Source organism: Salmo trutta, chromosome 40 (genome assembly GCF_901001165.1).
Source record: "Salmo trutta chromosome 40, fSalTru1.1, whole genome shotgun sequence".
Classification (NCBI taxonomy): domain Eukaryota; kingdom Metazoa; phylum Chordata; class Actinopteri; order Salmoniformes; family Salmonidae; genus Salmo; species Salmo trutta.
In genome coordinates, this window is record NC_042996.1 from 19,027,557 (window position 1) to 19,054,813 (window position 27,257).

Consider the following 27,257-nt stretch of genomic DNA (forward strand, 5'->3'; position numbering starts at 1 on the left):
GAGAAGGCAGAGAGAGCAGACAGAGAGAGCAGAGAAGACAGAGAGAGCAGAGAAGACAGAGAGAGCAGAGAAGGCAGAGAGAGCAGACGGAGATAGCAGAGAAGACGGAGAGAGCAGAGAAGACAGAGAGAGCAGAGAAGGCAGAGAGAGCAGACGGACATAGCAGAGAAGACGGAGAGAGCAGAGAAGACAGAGAGAGCAGAGAAGGCAGAGAGAGCAGACGGAGATAGCAGAGAAGACAGAGAGAGCAGAGAAGACAGAGAGAGCAGAGAAGGCAGAGAGAGCAGACGGAGATAGCAGAGAAGACAGAGAGAGCAGAGAAGGCAGAGAGAGCAGACGGAGGTAGCAGAGAAGGCGGAGAGAGCAGAGAAGGCAGAGAGAGCAGACGGAGATAGCAGAGAAGACGGAGAGAGCAGAGAAGACAGACAGAGCAGACGGAGAGAGCAGACGGAGATAGCAGAGAAGGCAGAGAGAGCAGACAGAGAGAGCAGAGAAGACAGAGAGAGCAGCGAAGACAGAGAGAGCAGAGAAGACAGAGAGAGCAGAGAAGGCAGAGAGAAATGACGGAGATAGCAGAGAAGACGGAGAGAGCAGAGAAGACAGAGAGAGCAGAGAAGGCAGAGAGAGCAGACGGAGATAGCAGAGAAGACAGAGAGAGCAGAGAAGACAGAGAGAGCAGAGAAGGCAGAGAGAGCAGACGGAGATAGCAGAGAAGGCAGAGAGAGCTGACGGAGACAGCAGAGAAGACAGAGAGAGCAGAGAAGGCAGAGAGAGCAGACGGAGGTAGCAGAGAAGACGGCGAGAGCAGAGAAGGCAGAGAGAGCAGACGGAGATAGCAGAGAAGACGGAGAGAGCAGAGAAGACAGAGAGAGCAGACGGAGAGAGCAGACGGAGATAGCAGAGAAGGCAGAGAGAGCAGACAGAGAGAGCAGAGAAGACAGAGAGAGCAGAGAAGACAGAGAGAGCAGAGAAGGCAGAGAGAGCAGACGGAGATAGCAGAGAAGACGGAGAGAGCAGAGAAGACAGAGAGAGCAGAGAAGGCAGAGAGAGGAGACGGAGATAGCAGAGAAGACAGAGAGAGCAGAGAAGACAGAGAGAGCAGAGAAGGCAGAGAGAGCAGACGGAGATAGCAGAGAAGGCAGAGAGAGCAGACGGAGATAGCAGAGAAGGCAGAGAGAGCAGACGGAGAGAGCAGAGAAGACGAAGTGACTAGTTAGAATATACAGGGATGTATCAGAAAATGTGGTCCTTAAGTTGTCCCTTAGTGTGGCACAGTTTGAACTGCATTATGTAAATGTTGTATGCTTGTTTTTTCAACTACTATTCGCTACCAGCCAAATAAAGTCAAAACCCTTTCTCAAATGACATACCTAGTGAATTCTCTTTCTGCCACCTGTTTGTTCACACTGTCACTCACTCACCAAATGTATCTTCTTGATGAAAAGCATCATCTCATCCATTAGGTGGCGCTATATGACCACAATAATCAATTAACCGTAGGAAGGAATCCTAACTTTCGCTCTCAGGTAACTGTAAATGGACTGATGCCAATAGGGGGGCAAGTCCCCTCCTGTCCCTCTTCCCTGTGAGGTAACGTTACACCTGAGGGCCGCTGCGGTTACACTGACCTTTAAATACAGTAACGTAGGTACAGTAGGAGCAGAGGTGGCAGGGTGTCAACCAATCAGCAAAGAGCTTTATATATAACCAATGAAGCTTAGAACAACTCAGGATGGAGAGCGCACGGATGAAGAGCGCACGGGCGGCATGCAAGCGACCAGAGCGTACACTTTCTCAACGATCAAGCCATGGATGTAATATCACCTAGGTTACTTTATCCCGTGGTGTGTAGCATTGCTATCGCAACTCACAGAGAGTGGAAGTAGCTCTAAAACTCTAGTGAACACAGACCAAGGAAAGCGCGTCTCTTCTCTCCGTTCGTGCTTCTCTGATGCATGTGGCAGGTGAGCTCCGTTGGTGCCCCGGCTGTGCCCAATATGCCCATGGCCATGACGGGCGCGGGAGGCTTGCAGTGCAGGCGCAACAGTAAACTAGACTCATTTCTCAAGAGGAACACCGAGCGCGGGGTGTATGAGCGGATCCGCGCCTATGAACCGTGCGTGGTGGTCTCGGAGAGGGTGAATAAGGTGTTCATGCATGTAGTTCTCAGTGATGAGTGTGTGTATCTGGCTGAGTACCCGCCGCGCACCCTCACAACCGCGGTCGATTTCAGACACATCCGAGACATCGAGCTGGTAAGGACTGTCTAGAGAGTTAGGATAGTGTTGGGACATAAATACAATGTTGGAATATTGTGTAATGCAAACATCAACAACTTGAGTGACTTCTATGACTTGCCTTTATGCATAATATCTATTTTTATTGGCCAAAAGACAAGCCATTCTTGTTTGGCTTGACTTGTTTGGTCAAACACAAACACACACACACACACATCCTCACTAATGGAATACTCAGATGGTGGTCTCACCACACAAACACACACACACACACACACACACACACACACACACACACACACACACACACACACACACACCACACACACACACACACACACACACACACACACACACACACACACACACACACACACACACAGGAGTTATTCCTGATTATATACTGAACAGACTGTATGTCATTTGACCCGTTCTCTAACTCTCTGTTATCTCTCTGTTTGACCTTTGTATAATTAGTGTCCGGTACTGTCTGCCCTCCTTGGGCCTGGGCTAAGTATAGTGACAGGACGCTGCGCTGCTGATCCTGTCATGTTAAGCCCTGTTTAACTGCTTATGGCAGACACAGTGGCTCTGATAGCCTGACCTATTGATAGCCTGGACAGAGGCAAGCATGATAAACATAGGCTGAGACCCGAAGAGACCTCACTACCACACAATGTGAGGATCAGATCATATTAGACAGCAATGTAGCCTGAGTGGCAGTCTGCTTTGTGTTACTATTCCAACTCCTTGTCACTCATTGGGTGAGTACATTTTGCATTTCCCTGTGCCCAGAGGATGGAGATTACACTTCAGGACCAATGGAATGGTTTAAAAAGATCAAACTCCATCCAGCCGGGGCACCGGGCGATGCAAAATGAACTTGCCCATTGTCTTGCCAAATATTTGCATTATAGCACAAACAGACAGGCTAGAGAACATGGGGCCTTAGCTTAAATATATGTGGTGTGTTCCTCTTTTTCTATCAAGGAGAGGTGCTGTACTATAAACATGTGTGACTAACGTGTAACCATGTGGGAGAGAGCAGACGCACATGGAAATTGGAATAGAATACAATAACAGGCAGCCTCTAGGTTATAGGTCAAGGGTTAGGGCCAGGAGTTTTTCCTCACCACAGCACTTCATCAGAAAAACTACTCTGGGCGCTGTACTTTTAGTGACTGTTGGCCCAAATTAAGTGACTGCAGGCACAAAATAAGCTGGAAATGATATAAGCATGGTAAATTAGTGTTACTACCTGGGCATTATTACCTTATGTCACTGGTTTCCAGTTTAGTAGTTTTTCCCATCTACAGGCAAAGCTGTTTGAATTAGCTCACCCTGCCCCTTTCTCACAGTATAGTCTGCCAGTGCAGAAAGGGAGAGAGAGTGTGTACAGTATGTGTGTTAATGCGTGCGCGAGAGCAATCCCATGTGTTTTTTGTGTGTGGGTGTTTCTTTGTGTCTGTGTGTATGACAGTCAGTCAGTAATCAGAGCAAGCTGTTTCCTGTGGCAGAACCAGGATGAGCAAAGCTTTAGCAAGCCAGTGCGGCTGGGAGGCTGTCCTACTGTCTCCAGATATTGTTCCCAAATAGTCTCCTCATATATTGTCCCTAGGGACCGTTCACATTCACATAATGATTCAGATTCAGATGTAACCTACTGTCCTCGAATGTCATCACAGCTCCTAGCTCCAGAAACATAAATGCTTAAACAAAGTTTTAATGAGTGATCACTTCTCTGATCACTTCTGTCACTGATTCTGCTCCAAATAAGACAGCGGTTCTGGTCCTGCTTTCCAGGTCAATGATCTACCAGAGTTCCTCAGTGGCCGGGACCGGGAGCGCTCGCAGCACATTCGTGTGGTCTACGCCACTGCAAAGCCATCTGGGAAGAAAAATGGTCTGCTCAGAGGAGAACCTCGCGTTCCTCCCGTCCCCTCTCCTCGCCAACACTGGCCCATCTCCCCCTCCATGGAAGGTAAAGAACAACTGTCTCTCTCTCTCTCTCTCTCTCTCTCTCTCTCTGTCTCTCTCTCTCTCTCTCTCTCCCTGTCTCTCGCTCTCTCTCTGTCTCTCTCTCTCTCTCTCTCTCTCTCTCTCTCTCTCTCTCTCTTTCTCTCTCTCTCTCTGTCTCTCTCTCTCTCTCTCTCTGAATCAGTGTATGACAGGATCAGATCTTGTTACACTGTAAAGGGGTTGCCGTGTATTTCATATAACAGTACACCTACTGTAATATACTTGGTAATGAGACACAGTACAATATCATACTATTTACTGTGTTATACTGTAAAAAAGGGTCGTTCCATGTCATTTCAGAAAGCTATTACACTTCTGTACTTAGGTATAGATAAGATTAGCATTCCTGCATTATTTTGTTGAAATATCATTTGATTTCTGAGAAATTAACCCTATACACTCGTGGGAATTGGCCTATATGGATAGGGCTAAATTGTTGAAAGGGAACAGTTTGGAGATAATGTTAAAATGATTGTTATTTTGTTGAGCATAGAAAGGAGTCATAAGTGCATTCAGATGTGTACCGTGGCAGATTTTCTTCACGATAAACAAACATAGAAACAACCCAGGGTATGACATGTCATCTTGTAACTATACATCCAACATAGTGATCATAAATGTTGACATTGTATATGACATTTGGAAATGTGAAGTCCACGTTTGGACTCACAGGGGTTTGGCTTGCTTGAATGACATCAAAGCGGTATTTATTATAATCCTCAACATCTCATCTTTCAAAATACATTGCGTCCTCCTAATTTACTGCATTTCCCTCACTCAGACAACAAAACATTTGCAGGGAGGGATAGGGGCAACTTCTTGTCACGCGCGGTGCTCAAGTTCAGAACGTCTGTCAGTCAAAACCCAAACAGCACTGTGAGGCTCAGAGCCAGAACTCTGACGTCATATATAGCATGTTCCTGTACAGCCACTACGTTCCAATTTAGATGCTTATTAGTGCCCAAATCTGCCATTTTCAACCCATACAGTATACGGGTACGAGTGTAAAGGGCTAAGCTATTGGATTACACCCAAATTGGTCATTTTCATTTAAAGGATTCATATAATATTCAATAAATATAGTACCAAACATCCAATTTGGACCAAACTTCTACCTAACAATGAGTAAGACATGATGAATCCCCTCCCCCCAAAATACATCCTGATATTATCAGTGTGAATAATGTGTGAAGAATTCCCACCCTCAATGTTTAAGGGATAGAAAATGACATACAGTGCATTCGGAAAGTATTCAGACCCCTTCACTTTTACACGTTTGTTGCATTACAGCCTTATTCTGAAGTTGATTAAATAGTTTTTTTTCTTCTCATCAATCTACACACAATAACCCATAATGACAAAGGAAAAACAGGTTTTTAGACATTTTTGCAAAAAAATTAAGAAAAAATAACTGAAATATCACATTTACATAAGTATTCAGACCCTTTATTCAGTACTTTGTTGAAGCACCTTTGGCAGCGATTACAGCCTTGAGTCTTCTTGAGTATGACGCTACAAGCTTGGCACACCTGTATTTGGGGAGTTTCTCCTATTCTTCTCTGCAGATCCTCTCAAGCTCTGTCAGGTTGGATGGGGAGCGTCGCTGCATAGCTATTTTGAGGTCTCTCCAGAGATGTTCGATCGGGTTCAAGTCCAGGCTCTGTCAGTAATCTGGTCTTTTCCGTTTGGCCATTTTTGTCCAGTTTGGGTCGTTGTCATCCTCTAAGAACTGGAGTTGTGTTGTGAGGGGGTCTTCCGGTTGTATGACCTCTCTCGAAACCGGCTCCACTTTGACCAGGGGTTTGGCGGGGATGGAGGTGGCAAGGAAGGAATTCGTTGGAGGGTTTGCGATTTGGGTTGGTGGCTTTGGTCCTTGCCCTGCCGGTGTAGGAACTGAACCGTACAGGTTGAAGGGGCATGTGGTGGTACAGTTGAAGAGGGGGTATGCTCGGTGGTTGTATTTACAGATCTTGCAGATGATGACTGTGCAGGATGCGGCCAGATGGTCCAGTTGGCCGCAGTTCCTGCACAGTTTGGGCATGCCGTAGTAGTGGACGGAGCCTCTGTTGTTTCCCAGCGTGATGGTGCTGGGGTTGCGACCAGGACCCTCGTAGCCACTGACTTGAGGGTGGCAAACCTGCTTAACCAAACTTGTATGTCGTAGTCCTGAATGCATTCATTGTGAAACTGTACTGTAACTACCTTGGATTCTGTGTTGAAGAGGGGGTATAATCTGAGTTTGTTAAAAAGGGCTGTATCTTTGCAGTTTCTGAATTTTGACCAAAACTGTTCTAGTAACTGGGGGGTCTTGAAACTGGCTTCAAATGATTATTGTGGCCCTGTGATTTCACCAGGCAGTTCAGGTCAGATGGCACAAAGCCCATACCTCTCTGGAGAACTGCCCTGCTGAATTCCTGGCGGGTCATGGGTTTTGGTCTGGCAGTTGTTGTTGCAGCTCCTGCTGCTCCCCAGCGATTGGCGGTACTGTCCTCAGCAGCCTCCTTGTTGGGGATTACCGTCAGCCTCACCGTGTTGTAGCAGCACACTGGGTTCATCCCAGTCATCTTGTTAAGGTAGGTGGTGGTTTTTGAGTCTGCTCCAGTTCTTCAGAGGAAGGAAGGACACACCTGGAAGCCCGTGACCCGTAGGTCAATGGAGGGACTCCCATGTGATCTGCTCGTGCCAGGCATAGGTTGGTGTCTTTGGTCCTTCCTCCTCGCCTCTGGTGGTGGTGCTCTGGGTGGTTGGCGGTCTGCTGGTCCTGGTCTGGTCGGTGGTGGCCTGAGGGCAGCTGGGGGAAAAAAGGAAGGCAGAGGAGGAGACCTAGGGTAGAGGGAGTAAGGTTTGCCTCGGCAGCACTCTACTGGCCTCAAGGCCTGCAGTCCGTCATCTCCTCCCCAGGCAGCTGGTCCGTTGCTCATTCTGGATACTGGGGGGGGGGGGGGGGGGGGGGTCCGGGTGGTCCGTGGACTCATGTCGGGCCGTGGTCAAGCCACTGTTACCCTTCTGTCTTCTCCAGTCCTTCAGGCGTTTCCCCTGGACCTGAAAGGCAGCACCAGCCACGGTCAAGCCGCTGTTACTGCCTCCTGGTCCGTCCAAAGAAAAGGATAGAAAAGGCCTCCCAAGTGGCGCAGCGGTCACTACAGACCCGGGTTCGATCCCAGGCTGTGTCGCAGCCGGCTGGGAGACCCATGAGGCAGCACACAATTGGCCCAGCGTCGTCTAGGTTGGGGGGGGGGGTTGGCCGGCCGTGATGTCCTTGTTCCATCGCGCTCTAGCTACTCGTTTTGGCGGGCCAGGCGCATGAACGCTGACTTCGGTCACCAGTTGTACGATGTTTCCTCCGACACATTGGTATGGCTGGTTTCTGGGTTAAGCGATCAGTGTGTCAAGATGCAGTGCGGCTTGGCAGGGTCGTGTTCCGGAGGACGCATGGCTCTCGACCTTCGCCTCTCCCCAGTCCGTACGGAAGTTGCAGCAATGGGGAAAGACTAACTATCAATTGGGGAGAAAACAGCCATAGAAAATGTCCGCCAACCAGAGTCATAATGTTAACTTTAAGGTTTAAGCCTTGCTGCCACTTCAATCTGTTCCCTATACATTTAAAAAGAAGGGGTTCTATAACCACATAGCGGTTAAATTGATACAGCATTCTCACTCATGGGTGCAACAAATGTAGCCTCTTACAAGGCAGGCCTCAAAATATGTTAATGAGCCAGAAACAAGCATACCATGCACCTGCTAGTGGTCAAAAGGTTTTTGGAGCTCTAAAGATACGGTACGGTACTATGGTGGAAGTACAGTACTTTCCGAAATACAGCAATTCTTTTCCCCGCAATGCACCACAATTCTGAGTATTTTACTGATGCTAATAGCCCAAATGACCGTATAAATTACAGTTTTTCTTTACATTGCTGCTCTGTCTGTCATACTCCAGCCTATCTGCCCCGTCAAATCCTCACATCCCTCTGCTGTAAGCTTCTTAAACCCATTGCATTGACATACCGTATGTTTGCTAACATAGAGGTAGTCTCTCTCTCCCTGCCATGCATCCACCTGCCCTACAGCCAACTGTCTTCTGCCCTGACCTGGGTTAGGCTGGATTGGGCTGCCTGTGCCAGAGGCTTACCTGAGTAAGGGTTAGGGCTAGGAGGGTTAGGAGTTTACGTATCAGTGAAAGTGTGATGCTTAGGCACCTTGTAAAGGAATTCACATTATCCTCTCTGACACGTCACTGTCATTGGTGCTCCATTCCCAAAGCTTGTTCTCTCCAGAGACATGAGAAATTCCTTCTCCAAACACCCTCTCTCCCCTCCATCTTTCTTTCTCTCCTCTTTCTCTCTCTCTTTTTCTCTCTGCCTCCTCTCTCTTTTTCTCTCTGCTTCCTCTCTCTTTCTCAGCCTCCATCTGCCTTCCTCTTTCTTTTACCGTCTACCTTCCTCTCTCATTCTGCCCATTCGACAACTGTTTCCCAGTTAAGTATAAATTACCGGGTCTCGTCAATGTTAGGGCTTCCAATTACATAGAGTGATCTCATAAACCTCTCTACATCCTTCTCCCCTGTCTCTGTCCCTCTCACTCTCCCCCTACTCCGTCTCTCTCCCCATCTCTCTCTGTCTCTCTCCAGGTATCGGTGGTACTCTCCTGTCGACCCGCTCAGAACCACCAGATAGAGACGGGTGGAACGTCTCCCCTGTCCCCATGAGGTGAGACCTGCTGTCCATTCCCATTCAACAGCCATGACGCTCTTCAGACCCATTCAGTCCCAGTCAGTCCCCTGCCTTACGGTCCCCTTTGAAATGGCCTTATCTCTGTCTTCCAGGCTGACGCTGGCTAGAGGGCCTTTTCTGCATTATACAGAGAGATCCCATTATCCTACTGTTACAGGAGACAGTCAGTCTGTCAATCAAACACAGGTCAGGCCATGGACCATCATGAGACAGACTGCAGGCCTGACTATGGTTCTGTGGTTTCACAGATAGTCTGGTTTATTTACTGTCTAAGCCTTTCTTAGTGGTAGCATGTGACATGAGTACATGAGCTGCAACACCACGGCCAACACAGATAGCTAGGGAGACGCTTTGTGTGTTTGCGTAGGCAGGTGGGGATGTGTTGAGCCATAGGCAACTTGGCAACAGCGGTATGTGGTGATATGAATTACAGTACTATGTACACCCCTTACTGTAACTTTTTCCACATTTTGCTGTGTTACAGTCTGAATTTTAAATGCATTATATTGACATTTTGTGTCACTGATCTAGACACAATACCCCATAGTCTCAAAGTGGAATTTTATTTTCATATTTGTTAACAAATGAATAAAAAATGAAAAGCTGAAATGTCTTGAGTCAATAAGTATTCAACCCCTTTGTTATGGCAAGCCTAAATAGATACAGGAGTAAACATTTGCTTAACAAGTCACATAGTAAGTTGCATGGCGTATAGTGGTTAGTGGATAACATGATTTTTGAATGACTACCCCATCTCTGTACACACAAACAATTATCTGTAAGATCTCTCAGTCGAGAAGTGAATTTCAAGCACATATTCAAGCACAAAGACCGGAGAGGTTTTCTAATGCCTCGCAAAGAAGGGCACCTATTGGTAGATGGGTGAAAAAAAAGAAGCAGACACCGAATATGTCTTTGAGCATTTACGCTTTGGGTGGTGTAACAATACACCCAGTCGCTACAAAGATACAGGCGTCCTTCCTAACTCAGTTGCCTGAGAGGAAGGAAACCGTTCAGAGATTTCACCATGAGGCCAATGGTGAGTTTAAAACTGTCACAGTGGAGTAACTACAACAACATTGTAATTACTCCACAATGCTAACCTAAATGACTGAGTGAAAAGAAGGAAGCCTGTACAGAATAGAAATATTCCAAAACATGCACCCTGTTTGCAATAAGGCACTATAGTAACACTGCAAAAAACTTGCAAAGAAATTAACTTTTTGTCCTGAATACAAAGCTTTATGTTTGGGGAAAATCCAACACAACACATCACTGAGTGCCACTCTAAAATTATTTTAAGCATGTTGTGGCTGCATCATATTACGGTTATGCTTGTCATCGGCAAGGACTAGCAAGTTTTTATTTTTACAAAAATAAATGGAAAAGAGCTAACCACAGGTAAAATCCTAGAGAAAAACCTGGTTCTGTCTGCTTTCCAACAGACACTGGGAAACAGATTTGCTTTTCAGCAGGACAATAACCTAAAACACAAGGCCGAATGTACACTGGAGTTGCTTACTAAGACGACATTGAATGTTTCTGAGTTAGCTAGTTACAGTTTTAACTTAAATCGGCTTAATAATCTATGGCAAGACTTAAAAATGGCTGTCTAGCAATGATCAATAATCAACTTGACAGAGCTTTAAGAATTTACAAAAGAATAATGGGCAAATATCGTACAATCCTGGTATGCCATTCATGCTCTTATAGACTTTCACCAAAACACTCACAGCTGTAATCACTGCCAAAGGTGATTCTCACATGTATTGACTCAGGGGGTTGAATACTTATCTAATCATATAATTTTACTTTGACATGACAGAGTATTGTGTTTGGATCATTGACAAAAAAGTGACAATTAAATCCATTTTAATCCCACTTTGTAACATAACTAAATGTGTAAAAAGTCAAAGGGTGTGAATACCTTCTAAAGGCACTGTAAGGTTCTGGGGTTGGCCTGCTGCCATTCTCTTTGTGGATGGGTGTGTCTCTGTATGTAGCACCAGTTGCTTAGAAACTGGATCAATATTTCGAGATTGTTATGCAGACAATTTAGCAGCAGCTGCCTGTTGCCTTACAATCAGGAGAAGTTACTAATAATTAGAATTAAAGTCACTTTACATGGAGAGGTAATCAGCAAGTTAAAAAAAGCAATAAAATCCCACATTAAATAAGTAAGTATATAAAAGTAGACTAAACATATTAACATAACAGACTAACCAAGGAAAACACGAAACATGATAACTAATCTGGGAAGTGAACTAGACGGGATAGAAACAAAGACACCAGTGAATCCGAGTGAGTCTGTGTGACGAGGCGTGTCTTATCTGCTCTCTGACATTCCCCTCTCTCTTTCTCTCTCTCTCTCTCTCTCGTATCCTTGCCGAAGGACAAAAGCTGTGTTTTACAGGGATGGGTGACGGTATTAGGTGGATGACACAGCCTGTAAAACACAGCTTTTTCTCAGGTCTGTCCTGACTCTCAATGCGGGGGAATGTAAAGGGGCTTGGAGAGAGGGAGTATAGGGAGGAGAGAGGGAAGTGGAGATATTGCTGGAGGTTTTGAAAGAGTTGGAGCAGGGATAGAGGTCAGGTTGGTCCTGCAGGGTGTAATGTGAGTGTGGCTGCTAAGAGGAGGCAGGCTACTTCAGATTCTCCAGGCTGCTTGCTACAGGCTGCTGGGTGGGGTGCTCAGGCTGGTCATGTGGCTCATGACTGTTTAATGTGCACCAGAGGAGAGCGTAGAGAGTTTCAGATCAGGTTCTCAGCTTTTACACACGCTCAACAATTTAGGTCATACATGCATAGTACAAAATACCTCACATTCAGGTACAGATACACATTTAGAGGCCAGCATTCACAACGTACAGTACAGACGCATACTGTATACACAAATAGAGACAAATAATATAAACTATATCAACATTCAGCACAGCCACACACACATCCAGTGTTTCTGTTCATTTGTGTGTGTGTGTGTGTGTGTGTGTGTGTGTGTGTGTGTGTGTGTGTGTGTGTGTGTGTGTGTGTGTGTGTGTGTGTGTGTGTGTGTGTCCATGCACATGTGAGTGCTCTCTCCCTGTCCTGGATCCACAGAGGACAACCAGAACCAGTGTGCATGCGGAATGGTCTTTCATGTGTCTTAACCAGCTCAGTGCATAAATGTCTTCCGGTCTCCATCTAACTCTGGGAAGGTCTCTCTGTCACACACACTGTCCCCTGGGAGGTCATTAACACACACACCCATCCGCTGAGCTGTGAGACAGTCCCTGAACAGTGTCAGTAATCATCGGAAGATGTAACAGCCATGAAGGAGCTGCTGTCAGCACGATACAACACACAGAAGTTGGCACAAGCTTCATGTAGTCAAGTCAATATACTGTACACTGAGACTGTGCTTCGCCAGGAGTTATAAAGTCTATATAGACTATTGGTAACATGTCAAGTTAAAGGCAAGGAAGTCGTAGTAGACTATGTGCGTCAGTACACATGATGCCCCAAAACTACACTGTAAAACATTTCCTGTAAAATGTACAGTAACTTACTGGCAGCAATTGGCCAGCCAGTAAGTTACTGTAATTCATTTCACAGTACAGCTACTGTAATACATTTTACGGTACCAAACATGTTACTGTAATCTAATTTACAGTATATTACTGGATTTACCCATGCAGTGATATATTACCCAGTGTTCTTTGCAGATTTTCAATTTGGTTAATTTGTAGGCGCTCTTATCCTTATAAACTTACGTTTCAACCAAGGTTGATAAATATATATCACAGTCATAGCAAGTAAAGAAAATCTTTAATCGTTACTGAAAATGTTGTAGTTAAGGATACATTGGTCTTCAAAATGATTGTTATTACAACAAGACATCTCATGATATATCTCTGACTATCTCTGGATAGTGCCAATATATTACTGACATATTCACCATAACTTCATGCCAGAGCAATGAAACAGAGTACAATACAGTAAAAGTGACTATTAAACTGTTAGAATTTATTTTCTATGATATTTTACTGTAACTACAAGGGATTAGAGCAAGCAGGTTGGCTGTAGGCGTTTGCATATTACAGCATATTCATGAATATTAGCTGTTATATCACTTGCACTTCTAGAGGCCTAAACAAAGGCTTCCGAACTGGCTGTCATGACAGGGAAAAACAGATCGAATGGACATGGATAAATAGTCAAACATTATAAGGTTTAAGGCCAGCTACCAATTTGATCTGTTCCCTATATACATTTCATTGTTCGGGAACTACTACCACATAGCACTTAAATTGGTACAAGACTCTTGATAACAGGTGCAACAAATTCAGCCCACTTACAAGGCATGGCTAAAATATGCTAATGAGCCACAATATTTTCCCACAATGCTCCATAATTGACACTATGCTGCAGTAGATATATAGATATGTAGATATATAGCAAAACCGCAATACAGTACTATATTGTTGAATTGTATTGAAAATATAATGGCTAATATTGACTATTTAATTCTATAATTTTTAAAGCACACCAAGTGATATTTTATGTTTTCCATCACTTACACTTTAGGCCTTAACAAAGCCTCCTAAACTGACAGTGACTACACGGCAAAACAGACCGAAAGGACATTTATAGCCGCTCAACAATTAAAGATTTGAGACTGGCTGCCACTCTGATGGGTCCCTTAAATGTAATTGTTAGGGAACCACCACCACATATCACTTAAATTGTTACAGCACTCTCACTAACAGGTGCAACAAACATAGCCTTTTACAGTAATAGTCTCAAAACATGTTAATGCGTACAAATTAGTATTTAAAAGGTTTTTGGCACTCCAAAAACGCAGTACGGTATTGTATTCTGAATTATAGTAAATTACTGGCAGCAATTTGCCAGTAAATTACTGTTGAGTTTCAGGACAAAGTTTGTAGAATTCCTAAAGCACAGTATATTACGATATTCTGTGGGGGTATAGCATTCTCATTCACGGGCGCAACAAATATAGCCTCTCACACGGCATGCCTTAAAATATGTTAATGAGCCAGAGACTCTTTCCCCGCCCACAACATTTTCCCACAATGCATCATACTGATTACTTTATAACACATTTACGGTATTTTACTGCGCATTCGACAGTATATTACTGTTGAAATTACAGAAAGGTCTTACAGTGTTCTGTAAAACAAATGTACTGTATTTTACTGTGTGTTCTACGATAATCTACTGTATTTAGTTTATACAGTATCATACTTTTGTTTAATACTGTAAGTTACTGATAAAATTACAAAAACAGCTAACCCTGTATTGTAGCACTGAGACAAAGGAACTAAATACAGATGCAATGCAGAAAATGTAAAGCGTGCAGTGTATTTTGAGGTTTAAAAAAGCTCCTGAAATCCTTCCGAGTGGCGCAGCGGTCTAAGGTACTGCATCGTAGTGGTTGAGGCGTCACTACAGACCCGGGTTCGATCCCAGGCTGTATCACAACCAACCGTGACCAGGAGTCCCATGGGGCGGGGCACAATTGGCCCTGCGGGTTAGGGGAAGGTTTGGCTGGGGGGGGGGGCTTTACTTGGCTCATTGTGCTCTAGTGCCTCCTTGTGGTGGGCCGGGCTCCTGCAGGCTGACTTCAGTTGAACGACACATTGGTGTGGCTGGCTTCCGGGTTAAGCGGGCGGGTGTTAACAAGCGTGATAAGGCAGGTCATGTTTCAGAGGACACATGACTCGACCTTCGTCTCTCCCGAGAATGTTGGGGAGTTGCAGCGATGAGTGAGGAACGCAATTGGGGAGAAAAAGGGGGTAAAATACAACAACAAAAAAGGCTCCTGAAGTTTGTAATTTCCATTTTGAAATGTCAGACTTGATTTTCCCTTACGAAAAAGGTATTAACCCCTACAAAAATGTCAATTCATTATAAAACTCATAATAATGAAAATGTTCTGTTGTTGCAGGATTATTTACCTGCTGTAGCAAACTGGCTCAAATGAAGATCCTACATCTGTATAGACACAGGCTCTTTAAATAATTGGGTTTTCCTCTAAGGATCACGACAGTAAATCTGCACATGGAAAGATATCCACATGGAAAGATACCCTCCTCTAGCTCTACCTCAGTGGGGATTTCGAAGAGAGTTGAAGGAAAGAGAGGAGAAGGGAGGGAGAAGAGAGAGAAGAAGTGAAGGGCAGACAGAAAGAGAGAGAAAGGCTTACCGAGTGAGTGACCTTGTCAAGGTTCCAGGTCAGGATCAGGTAGCTGCTTCTCTGCCAGGGGAATATCTTCCCTTTTCACTGTACTCTCACTCTGCCCCCTGGTGGGCTAACACAGCATGACCTTGCTGTCCTGCCACGGGCCACGATACGTCACCACAGTACAACTTACTCTGAGTTGTGTAATGTGGCTCAAATTGCGTGTGTGTTTGACTAGGTAAGGTGTGTGGGTGTGTTTCTGACACAGTCACACTGACTGTACCATCTCTCTGTCTCCCGGGTAGGAACAGGGAGGAGGAGGAGGAAGAGGAAGAGGTGCTCCGGCTGAAGACCACACGCTCAGCCTCCTGCCCTAACCCTGAAACACTTGGTCAGAGACAGGTTCTAAGACTGACATTGCCTCGCCCTCTACCCAATCCAGTTTCCCCAGCCCTCTCCCTCCACTCTCCCTCTTTCTCTCCCTCCCCACCGGGTGACCAGACCCAGATGCCCCCGGAGGCCCCTTTGGTGCCCAGGAGGAGAGGCTCGGTGCTGGCTCGCCTGCTGAAGAGAGACAGGGTGGTCAGAGAGAGGGATGGAGAGAAGGAGGAAGAGGAGGGAGGAGAGAGAGAGGCGGAGCTGCATCTGTACGCTGTGTCGCCTACTTCTCGGATCTACCTGCACCTGCAAAGCTCCTGGAACAGTTACATTATAGTGAGTCATTCACTGTGCGTGTGTGTGTGTGTGTTATAATGTTGTAATAACGTGTGTGTATGTTGATGTTTTTCCTCCAGAGGTCAACGTTGCTGTTGGACCCCCTCTACAGGAGGAGATGCAATGTCATGTTGAGCACCTCCCCACAGAAACAAGCCCCCATTAGGTACTTTCAAATACTGTTCCCCTATCAGATGCTGTTGGTATTCCCATCAGGGTCATGTTCAGTTGACACAAAACGTAAGAGAACTGATCAAAATGGGGAGGTACCACCTGAACGTGTCCAATAAGAAACGCTTGTTTCGCTGCCCTAATGAAAGACAGCCCTGATACTGTTCCCCAGTTGATAGTTTTCCCCATCAGATACTGTTCCAACATGTTGTTCCATGGTCACTCCCTCCCCTGTCGGTGTGTAGTTGGGAGCGTACAGCCCACCTGTTCCGCCAGCTGAGTGGTGAGTTGCTTCAGGAGGGCATCAGTCTGGAGAGCCTATATCTGCTCCTCCAGGAGCTCCGCACCGCAGCCCACCGCAGCATCACCCTCAGGAAACTCTTCTGGAGGGTGAGATCACATGGATCTTTGTGTGTGAGTGTGTTTGTTTCTGTGACTGTGTGTGTCCTTCTTTCTCCATACATAACTGTGTGTGTGTGTGTGTGTGTGTGTGTGTGTGTGTGTGTGTGTGTGTGTGTGTGTGTGTGTGTGTGTGTGTGTGTGTGTGTGTGTGTGTGTGTGTGTGTGTGTGTGTGCGTGTGTGTTAGTCCAATGACATGTTTCCATTCCTGGTGCCAATGCTGGAAGACTCCCTGCGGAGCTGTCAGAGGTCGGAGACCAACACAGCAGACAGCCTACTGTGAGTGACACTGTGTGTGTGGGTGTGTGTGGGCACAAAGCTGACAGACTATTTTGAGTGACTACAGTGATCCTTGGTTAACACCGGGCTAAGACTACCTGTTATCTTTTATAACATCACCACCATCACATGAACAGGTTTAGTAGAGAGCCTCTGTGAAACACCTACGTGTGGATTAACTAAGGAACCCCGCTGGGTTTCCTTTGGGGTTTTAAGCAGCTTTGTCTTTATGCAACTAGATTATGGGTTTAATGTGGATCTCTGTGGCACTACTACACTGTCACGTAGGTCAGGTTAGGTGACAGGTGACAAGTCTCACTAGCCCTCTCCAGTGGTCAAGAATATAATGGTTAAACTCCATCATACCTGTTCTCAAAATGGGTTTATCTCTGAGCCTAACCCTCTTTGTCTCCTGTGTCCAGGCTGTGTACTCTGATCGCTCAGACGCTGGCCTTGATGTTCAGAGAGACAGAGATCGAGCCGGCTCGACTCAACATGCTTACGGCCAAGCAGTGAGTACACACACACCCATTCTCTCTCCTTCCTTTATTCCTTCCTTCCTTCCTTCCCTCCCTCCCTCCCTCCCTCCCTCGATATCACAGAAGTATATCTAACAGGAGAGTGTGTTGTCCCTGTCTGCAGAGGTGCCCTGACAGCCAGGCTGTTACTAGCGTTGGTGTGTGACCCAGAGCTCCAGAGCCAGACACAGGGATCGAGGAGAGTCTCCCCAGACTCAAGACAGGGCTCGCCCCCACATACAGAGGTGAGTGTGGGCCCTGGATATAATTGGTTGGACATTAACATTTTGTGTGGTTGTGTATATGTTTTTTATGACTTGTGTAATAGGAATTTCCAAAAGAGAAGAGCAGTAAAGTCAAGTCTGGTTTATTACAAGTTGCAACAGGGAAACACCTCCAGCTCAGAAGCAGAGAAAATGTCTAACTGGCCTTCTCTGACAATGCCCTAGTATCCTATTCAGCAGACAACTGTTCTGTAAACATCAGCCCAAGAGGCTTGCAGGAAGTCAAAACAAAAAGGCAGTGACTTTGCCAGCTGCTATAGAATCACACAGTGTTCAGCAGAGCGTCGTTAATACCACGCAGCAGGGTATAATCCGTGTCCTTGGCCCTTGTACATCCAGTCTGGTGTCTAACGCTATCAACAGATGAGAGAACAATCCATAACATTCACGTCTAGTGACCATCAACCCACAATCTTGCACAAACAGAACACTGGAAATCATGTGTATTACAGAAAGGGAAAATTAATAAATAGGCTAAGCATTGTGTTAATCACTCCGCATGAAATATGAACTTTATTCACCTCAAATATTCCCATCACAACTTGTCTATCAGCTGCAGGGCCTGTTAGAGGAGTACCTGGATGCAGGGTGCTCTCTGCTGTTTGAACTGGTGGTGCTCTGTCAGGAGGTGAGTGCCCTTCACAGCAGGCAATGGAAAGAAACTCCCACACCCTAAGCACGCTAATATACTGTATACCAGTATACTATATTAACTGTAAAGTATGTAGCCTAATGATGAGCTCTGTTTCTGCAGGCCAGCCGAACTCCATCTCCAGAGCATTTCCTGACTGTAGGCTGGATCCTGAGAATACTGCAGCCTCATCCCTCTTTAGTATGCCTCTACTTATTTGAATGAATGTACACTTCAATTATATGATACCTTGTCTGATTAGTTGAATCTCCCTCTGTCAACCTGTCTCATGGTTGGTGTCCCCCTGTATCTCTCTATTTATCTCCACAGCTGTCGTTCGTGGGGTACCAGGCTCGGCAGGTGGTAGTGGTCCTGTCTGGGTCCCAGGCCCCTCTCAGCCCATCCCAGGCTGCTTTGTTGTTCCAGCGCTGTAGGGTTCTGCTTGCCTGCCTGAAGTACAGCTCCCACCTGGGCCAGCACCTCCGCACGGAGTACAGAGAGGAGTTCAGGTGAGAGGTAGAATCAGTCAAACATGGTTCCAGTTCCTCTGCCTTAGAATTGTTTGTTCCATTTGTGGTCTGTAGATGGCAGTATGTACAGTTGAAGTCGGAAGTTTACATACACTTAGGTTGGAGTCATTAAAACTCGTTTATCAACCACTCCACATATTTCTTGATAACAAACTATAGTTTTGGCATCACACAAGTAATTTTTCCAACAATTGTTTACAGACAGATTATTTAACTTATAATTCAGTGTATCACCATTCCAGTGGGTCAGAAGTTTACATACACTAAGTTGACTGTGCCTTTAAACAGCTTGGAAAATAACAGAAAATTATGTTATGGCATTAAAAGCTTCTGATAGGCTAATTGACATAATTTGAGTCAATTGGATGTGTACCTGTGGATGTATTTCAAGGCCTACCTTAAAACTTTGCTTGACATCATGGGAAAATCAAAAGAAAATGTAGACCTCCACAAGTCTGGTTCATCCTTGGGAGCAATTTCCAAATGCCTGAAGGTTCCACATTCATCTGTACTAACAATAGTACACAAGTATAAACACCATGGGACCACGCAGCCGTCATACTGCTCAGGAAGGAGACGCATTCTGTCTCCTAGAGATTAATGTACTTTGGTGCGAAAAGTGCAAATCAATCCCAGAACAACAGCAAAAGTCCTTGTGAAGATGCTGGAGGAAACAGGTACAAAAGTATCTATATCCACAGTAAAACGAGTCCTATATCGACCTAACCTGAAAGGCCGCTCAGCAAGGAAGAAGCCACTGCTCCAAAATGGGGTGGCAGCATCATGTTGTGAAGGTGCTTTGCTGCAGGAGGGACTGGTGCACTTTACAAAAATAGATGGCATAATGAGGAAGGAAAATTATGTGGATATATTGAAGCAACATCTCAAGACATCAGTCAGGAAGTTAAAGCTTGGTCGCAAATGGGTCTTCCAAATGGACAATGACCCCAAGCATACTGCCAAAGTTGTGGCAAAATGGCTTAAGGACAACAAAGTGAAGGTATCGGAGTGGCCATCACAAAGCCCTGACCTCAATCCTATAGACAATTTGTGGGCAGAACTGAAAAACCGTGTGCGAGAAAGGAGGCCTACAAACCTGACTCAGTTACACCAGCTCTGTCAGGAGGAATGAGCCAAAATTCACCCAACTTATTGTAGGAAGCTTGTGGAAGGCTACCCGAAACATTTGACCCAAGTTAAACAATTTAATGGCAATGCTACCAAATACTAATTGAGTGTATGTAAACTTCTGACCCACTGGGAATGTGATGAAAGAAATAAAAGCTGAAATAAATAGTTCTCTCTACTACTATTCTGACATTTCACATTCTTAAAATAAAGTGGTGATCCTAACTGACCTAAGCCAGGGAATTGTTACTGGGATTAAATGTCAGGAATTGAGAAAAGCTGAGTTTAAATGTATTTGGCTAAGGTGTATGTAAACTTCTGACTTCAACTGTAAACTGCACTGTTTAGCTCAAGGGTAATGGTATTGCATATTCTGTATACATCGTACTGCACTGTCCAGCTCAAGGGTAATGGTATTGCATATTCTGTATACATCGTACTGCACTGTCCAGCTCAAGGGTAATGGTATTGCATATTCTGTATACATCGTACTGCACTGTCCAGCTCAAGGGTAATGGTATTGCATATGTCTTCCGTCTTGTATGGTATTCTCTTGCAGGTATTATGTGAAGCTGCCCTGTGTGGAGGAGAAGTTGCCCCCTGACTACCCCATCAGCCAGCCTGCTCTACGCCTCGTCTCTCAACTGCTGGGACTTATCATACAGAAGTCCTGACCACATACACTACATGAATTTCCTTGATTCATAGACAGAAGTACTTATTGTCTTATGTTTTTAGAATGATACTGTTCATCAGGGTTTCTTAAACTATAGGTCGGGACCCAAAGTGGGCCCTGTGAATGTGAGATGTGGGTAGTGAGATATGAGAATACATCTACATTCACACTCTATTTCTTCTTAATTTGGGTCGTTGGAGGACAATTTGGGTCACAGAGGATGGTCAATTGGATACTCTATCAAACTCTCTCTCAGACATAGGGACAGGACATTGCTCTGGGGAGGTGTGCCTTTGGCTGAGTGGTGTGGGCTTTCTGAAGGACCTTAGAAGTTTCCCTTTACACCTGGTGAGAGGTACGATGCAAGGCATCTCTCTCTTCTCTTCTCTCCTACACATGGCCTTGTTCTCAGGTTAACTGTCACGTAATGGCAGTCAGAATGGTCAGATTGGTTGTAATAAAATTAATGAAGGTACTGCACATCTCACTTTGTAGGATATTCAGCTTACACTAGAAATTACTAAAAATGGCACTCGTTGAGCAAAAGGCATGTTCCACAGATGTACCGTATTACTGTAGTAAATTATATAGGCCTACTGATTTGTAAGACCTTGTGTTCAGTATTTACTTAGACACATTATCTATTTGTTTTGATTCAGAATTGTATGCATTTATTTAGATTTTATTGTATATCATCATCTGAGTACTCTCTGTGAGCGAAGGATTGTAACCAAAGGTTTTCTAGAACTCGTCCTTGTTAAATGGCCTAAAATAAAGATACTATCCAGCTCTATTGTTTATATCTTGTGTCGCGCAGCTTCGCGGGATACAACATCCATACTATTTGGAAATAAAACCTACAGGTTGTGTAATGTCCCCCACATATATAAAACTTCATCTTCAACATCAATTTTTGAATTATGAAGTATTTGATCCAGCCCCCAGTATGAGCGGAACTGTCTATTGCCTTCTACAATGATTCCTTGACCTATATTAGCGACGGACCGGAAGCAGCATGTACTGAAGGATTTCGGTTACTGCATCATGTAAGTTTAATTAACTTGCTGTATGTCCTTAGATATATAACGATAAACAACAAGCATACTAACATTTGTAAGACAAGTGTACATTTTATGGCAGTTCATGTCTCGACCCTATTATTAGCTATCTACCCACTCGCATTGCAACTAATGTAGCGAGCTAGCGGGGCATGACTGTAACATCAGTAGAGATTACAATGTAACGTTAGCAAGCCATTTACACATGGTTATAATGCGAAACAATTGATTTTTGTGGAGACAATGTAGCTAGCTTACCACACTAACTTTAGACCTATTTCAAGCGGCAGTCGGTAGGCTAACGTTACTATTGTTGTCTTCGATTTTAGCTAGCTACTATAGGTATTTGAATAATGATACTATCTAGATATAGTATCACACTGGCACAGCTACCCAAATATGACAGGTGTGACTATAGAAGAAAGACAATTGTGCCCATGTAACTTGCTGGCTGTTAGTCAGGATTAAAGCTCTTAACTAATCCTCAGCCTCATCTTGAGAGGAAGTCAATTCGATACTCCTTCTTACAGTCTCTGTCCACTTTACTGTCATAAAGTACGTCCAGCGAACAGAGACGATGTTGAGAAACGGAGCAGCACAGGTACGTGTGCAACACACCTGCTCCAGCAGTTCCCCCTTAATAGCTACTCTACTGTACTTTTGTGGCTGTGACTCCTTGGCAGATTATAGTGTAATGTGTCTTTATGCCTCTTTCCTGCAGCTTTTCAGACAGCTGGTTAGACACCAGTCTACAGACGCCAGCCTGATCCTGGAGAGATGTAAGTATAGACCATCAGGGCACTTTCTCAGGTTTCTCATCTATTGGATCTCACACAATCCAGACCAGATGACGTCTGTCCGCTCCTCTTTCTTCCCCCATAGCATTGACATGTGTGCACTCCTTAATGTCTTCCCCTGTGGCTTTGACATGTGTGCACTCCTTAATGTCTTCCCCTGTGGCATTGACATGTGTGCACTCCTTAATGTCTCCCCCTGTGGCTTTGACATGTGTGCACCCCCCCACCACACAGCGATTAACCGTGTTCAGCTGCTGGGCCGCGTGGGGCAGGACCCTGTCATGAGACAGGTGGAGGGACGCAACCCCGTCACCATCTTCTCCATGGCAACCAACGAGATGTGGCGCTCCGGGGACGCGGAGACGTCCCCCGCTGGAGATGTCAGCCAGAAGACGACGTGGCACCGTGTGTCAATCTTCAAGCCTGGTCTGAGGGATGTGGCCTACCAGTATGTCAAGAAAGGGTATGTATGTTTTTCACCCTGTGTCACCCTGAATACTGTGGGTTGTCAATTTCTCAGACTTAGTTTCTATTTCCTTGGGGACTAGGAGCCTGATAAGTAAATATTTTTCAGTCTTATCTACTCATTTCAGTCTTATCTAATCAGAAAGTGTCTTTGCAGTAAACACACAGGTGATAACTGGTCTTCTAACAATCTGAAGAAAACGTTGTATCAGTAACACATTCCTTGGTTCTGTGTGCCCCCGTTCTAGGTCGAGGGTTCTGGTGGAGGGGAAGTTGGATTACGGGGAGTACGTAGACAAGAACAACGTCAGACGCCAGGCCACCACCATCATTGCAGGTGAGAGAGGGGAACACACGCTCAGACATAATTCACATTCACAGACATTTTATATTTTCATAACAATTAAAAAATGTGGTTATTTTCCCTTCTACAGACAACATTGTATTCTTAAGTGACAACATTCGAGGGAAGGATCAATGAAGGAAGTGGCACTCTTCATCTAGGAGGAAGACTAAAGCTCTTTCTGTGTAGCTACTCTATTGTCTATATATGAACTGACTGTTGAAGGAGCTGTGTGGCTGCTATCTAAATGGGACAGAACACAGTGTAACACGTCTCTGTTGACTGTAGAGAATGATAGAGGACTATCTGTCCCATTTATGATGTTGGTGAGCGCACGGGCAGCGCCATTGAGGCCATCTCCATTTTGAAGTAGTCCATTTTCTTCTTCTACTACTTCTATGAGTTGGTTAACAAACTGAAAGGGGTTGTACTGCCACCTAGAGTGTGTGGAACAAGTATAAACGCAAGGTTGGTGATTTACTGCCACCTGCAGTTATGGAATGTTTGCTCACGAGTATAATTCATTGGCTGATGACCTGGATGGAATTATGTGATCCTTCCTTAACCCATAGTACCATCCAGTTGACTACTTCAAAATGGTCAATGTCCTCAATGGCACTGCCCATGCTAAAACATGCTTATGAGTATTAAAGTACTCTATCATTCTCTATGAGTGCGCCAGGGTATACCTAAACATGTGGTTACACGTATGTATTTTAGCCACCAAAATTGTTAGGTTACTAATCTTAGTTTACGCCCATTTGTGCTATTCTTGGTGGAGTACAACTAATGGAACTGCGGTTCAAAGCAGGATAAAAAGGATCAGGCCTTAAAGGGGAGGACTTACGGTTGTTCTCCCAGAGAAGCCAAGTAACAGATGAGAAAAATAAGTGGGTAATGTGTGACTGACATAAGGCTGTACCCAAAACTATGACTGTGCCAGTTTCATATTGAATGTTATACCACCTGTTTTCTTCTAAGCATGTCTTTCTGTTCTATTTCAAAGATAGTTTGAAACTTGTAACTATTTGTTTATTTTCAGTTTCATTCCACTTTAAAAAGTTATTTTTTCCCTTCCTGAAATCACCAGATTCTCTCCTCCATTCTGGCTTGGCAAATGTTGTACTCATGTTGTTTAATGTACTTGTATGTATCATGTAGAATATACCATTTTTTCCAGAACTTTTGTCTTTCTCTTAATTTCAATATCCACACATTAGTGGAATATGTTTCTTAGCAGAATGTCCTCTTTGACCTGTTTCTTGGCAGACCACTCAAGAGTTGCGGTTGAAGTTATTGCAGCAGAAAGTTGGCTATTCAAGCGCTTAACTTTTTTAAGCTTTAACGTGATTGGTTGATTTGCATTTCCGGGAAGGCAGTGTTTAGAACGAAGAATTCTTGTCTTTCTCTGATTTGTTACAACAAGTACCTTGATGTTATTTAATTGGCTTATTCGCTTGTCAATCAAGGACTCGGGCTCAAAGCCTTTGGATTGGTCGCAGACCCTGTTCAGTCACAGACTGTCTAAATACAAGGACTCGTTTGATTGGTTTGACGCAGATGGACGGGAGCAGGTCTTAGTGTGGTGGTTGTAAATTCCTTATCAATTTCTGACCGAAATAATTGAAAAGTGTCTCCATATACATTGTAGGTGTTGCGCGAAGTGTATATCCCTTGTATTGTATGTTGCCATTTATCTTGACACAACCTTAGCATATGAAATGCGAACACCGTAGGGTTTTAGTCTGATTAGATGTCACTACTCCTCTCCCCACCCCCACCCACATTCCTGCCTGTCTGGTCTGTTCTGGCCGTGGGTAGCAAACTTCAAGGAATAAGAGGAGGAAAAAGTCCATACAGCTCTGTGCCAACAAAATAAACAATACCCGACACGGGGCAGCCTTCCTCATGCTCTATTGTTCACCTTTTCTTTAATATTGTAATTCGAAGACAACTGTTTTGTTGGCAGCACGACTGTGTATATTACGTCGTTGTAGCTACATCAACTTAACTACGTTTCTTCACTGAAGTTGAAATAACTGCGTGGACGGAGTAAGAAGTAACATCCAGCGGTTGATATCGCTGCAAGGTGGGTGAAGGAGTGTATTTGCCATCGGCGCTGCAAAGTATCATCAAGGGAACTGTCCTCATCTAACGACGCATTGTGAATCAGAGCGGTCGCATCGCCAAGGATGGAAATATTGGACAGTACTGAGTCCTTTTTACGCTGGGATAGGAATCTCAGCGAGCTGTCGGAGCCTGGGGAAAACGAACATGTCTTATACAGCACAGTAAGTTCTAGATAGGCAAATATTATAAACTCTACCAACCATTATGGCACTGCCACACTTGTCAATAACACCTGTGTTATTATTGATTACCATACCAAGGTTCTCGAGGTTTAAATATTCAACCCTCAAAATCATCCGTTTATTTTTTTATAGGATTTTCAATTGGGTCAGTGCTATTTTCAATGTAAACTATGATTAGCTTATTTATTGCCCTACATAGACACCCCACGAGTGAGGTAGGTCGATGGGCTAATTGATGATCAGTTGTTTTGTTTTGGGGTGACAGAGTTAATGATGGATCCAGCTGGCTCAGAGGATGGGAACCAGACACTTAGACTAGGCTGAGACTTTCTCCGTTGTCTAGATTTGGTGTGACTGACTACATTTCCTTACTCCTTCCTCCAATGCCCTAGATTAGGGACACGAGATGGAATCTTAAAACGTCAGTGAATCCACACCATGCTGGTCTGATTTCTGTGTATTGGACCAAGTCGACCCTTCTGCCATCTACATCTTCCCAGTTCCAGTATTCTCGAACTCTAGAATGTACATTGCGCTATAACATGCACCAGTGTTGTGCCCTCAGCAAAGCCATTGTTCTGAACACAGAACAGGGAACTGTGTCCACAGACCTGCAGATCCATACAGGCTGTGGGAATAGCAAATCCCAGGCCATGTGAGAAGAAACTGTACAGCCTCTGTGTGAGTGAGTGAGTAGCAGGCTGTGTGTGTGAGCGGAGGAAAGGTTGATATTCTCAGATGGCACAAGAACAGAGCAGTGTCTTTGTTCAAGTCGCCCATGCCCCCCCCCCCCCCCCCCATGCCTTGGGTTTGAGCCTACACACACTCACTTTCTCTCCCCGGGGTTTGTTGACATGGCATTTCTCACAACAATGCCAACTGTTCTCAGCTGCAGAGCAAAGCTCTCACCTCCCCTGTTACTGATTGGTGTGTATGTGTGTGTACTCTTGAGACCCCCATCTGGATCTCCCATCAGTGAGAAGGGCACATCTCTCTGCGTCTCCCTCCCACTGGGTACAAACCAACGTTGAATCAACATTATCAAGACTGGGCTTGAAATAGAATGAGTGGTTTTATGTAATTCTACTTCTATGGATTAGTGAGGCCGGAATTCAATCCAATCACGCCTTGTCTGCAGTGCACCCTTTAAAGGCAACGCACCACATTCGAGGAGGCCGTACATGTCAGCTCAATCCCGGACTAATTATATTTGTACCATGCTCTCTTCGCTGCTCATGCCTCATGCAGGTCTACATAACTCTTGTTTCTTACCACGATAACACAGCTAGTCTTTTTGAGGTGGCGTCATCACATCACACTCTCCGCAACGACATATCTACACCACATTCCGTTCAGAGAAACCCCATCCGCTCTTCATAGATGACTGCTAGGAGATAGTGTATGCCTGTCCTTCAGGCTGACTATCAGCTGTTATTTTTATTATATATTTGTTTTATATACCCAGGGCCGATCAGTCCTTAGAAAAACAACAGCATGACACTTACAGTAGCGAAGGCAACATATAGGAAAGGCAGTTGGCTGACTTAGGCAGAAAAGCTCATTCAGACTTGATGGCAGACACTGATGTGGTTTCTGCTTAAAGAGGAGTTCTCAGAGAAAATGTATCTCTGCCCAAATATTTACGAAGCGCTACAGTCCTGGTTTTCGCAAACATCTAGAATACGCCGTTGTTCGTTATCATGCACCTGGGGCCTGTTTTTGTCATATTAGGCAAATCCCGCGGTTTAGCCCGTCTATTATCAGACAGCTGCAATATTGCTT

The 27,257-nt window shown here is 44.8% G+C and overlaps 3 protein-coding genes across 5 annotated transcripts in view; all 3 read left to right on the plus strand.

The window, feature by feature from the left end:
- The first annotated feature begins 1,722 nt into the window (after positions 1-1,722).
- On the plus strand, positions 1,723-21,293 carry c40h12orf56 (chromosome 40 C12orf56 homolog). 2 transcript variants are annotated; one of them, XM_029742164.1, is made up of 13 exons: positions 1,723-2,255; positions 4,041-4,218; positions 8,884-8,962; positions 15,475-15,883; positions 15,964-16,049; positions 16,300-16,444; positions 16,642-16,733; positions 17,156-17,245; positions 17,376-17,496; positions 18,089-18,163; positions 18,290-18,367; positions 18,497-18,675; positions 20,384-21,293. In XM_029742164.1, exons 1-13 carry the CDS (start codon positions 1,956-1,958, stop codon positions 20,496-20,498), a joined length of 1,947 nt encoding a protein of 648 aa, XP_029598024.1. In that variant the 5' UTR covers positions 1,723-1,955; the 3' UTR covers positions 20,499-21,293. The 2 variants fall into 2 exon arrangements, with proteins under 2 accessions (XP_029598024.1, XP_029598025.1); XM_029742165.1 differs by having other exon boundaries at positions 1,723-1,964; positions 20,384-21,291.
- A 154-nt stretch (positions 21,294-21,447) lies between these two features.
- Positions 21,448-24,345, plus strand: ssbp1 (single-stranded DNA binding protein 1). Of its 2 annotated transcripts, XM_029742167.1 has the most exons (6): positions 21,448-21,546; positions 22,089-22,159; positions 22,280-22,337; positions 22,590-22,818; positions 23,069-23,157; positions 23,255-24,345. In XM_029742167.1, the coding sequence occupies exons 2-6, from the start codon at positions 22,136-22,138 to the stop codon at positions 23,299-23,301; spliced, it is 447 nt and encodes a 148-aa protein (XP_029598027.1). In that variant the 5' UTR covers positions 21,448-21,546; positions 22,089-22,135; the 3' UTR covers positions 23,302-24,345. The 2 variants fall into 2 exon arrangements, with proteins under 2 accessions (XP_029598027.1, XP_029598026.1); XM_029742166.1 differs by lacking the exons at positions 21,448-21,546; positions 22,089-22,159 and having other exon boundaries at positions 22,238-22,337.
- A 370-nt stretch (positions 24,346-24,715) lies between these two features.
- Positions 24,716-27,257, plus strand: part of creb3l2 (cAMP responsive element binding protein 3-like 2) — a 32,227-nt gene continuing 29,685 nt past the window's right edge. The window contains exon 1 of the mRNA XM_029741906.1: positions 24,716-25,454. Within this exon, the coding sequence (XP_029597766.1) occupies positions 25,356-25,454 (99 nt within the window). The 5' untranslated portion in view covers positions 24,716-25,355. The remainder of the gene's footprint in view (positions 25,455-27,257) is intronic.

Bases quoted from the DNA above. Each gene is read 5' to 3' on its own strand.
- c40h12orf56 (XM_029742164.1), top strand. From the start codon at position 1,956: ATGTGGCAGGTGAGCTCCGTTGGTGCCCCGGCTGTGCCCAATATGCCC. The intron at 17,497-18,088 runs GTGAGTGTGGGC...CTTGTCTATCAG, and splicing joins GCTCGCCCCCACATACAGAG to CTGCAGGGCCTGTTAGAGGA. The intron at 18,164-18,289 runs GTGAGTGCCCTT...CTGTTTCTGCAG, and splicing joins TGGTGGTGCTCTGTCAGGAG to GCCAGCCGAACTCCATCTCC.
- ssbp1 (XM_029742166.1), top strand. From the start codon at position 22,253: ATGTGTCTTTATGCCTCTTTCCTGCAGCTTTTCAGACAGCTGGTTAGA. The intron at 22,819-23,068 runs GTATGTATGTTT...CCCCCGTTCTAG, and splicing joins TACCAGTATGTCAAGAAAGG to GTCGAGGGTTCTGGTGGAGG. The intron at 23,158-23,254 runs GTGAGAGAGGGG...TCCCTTCTACAG, and splicing joins GGCCACCACCATCATTGCAG to ACAACATTGTATTCTTAAGT.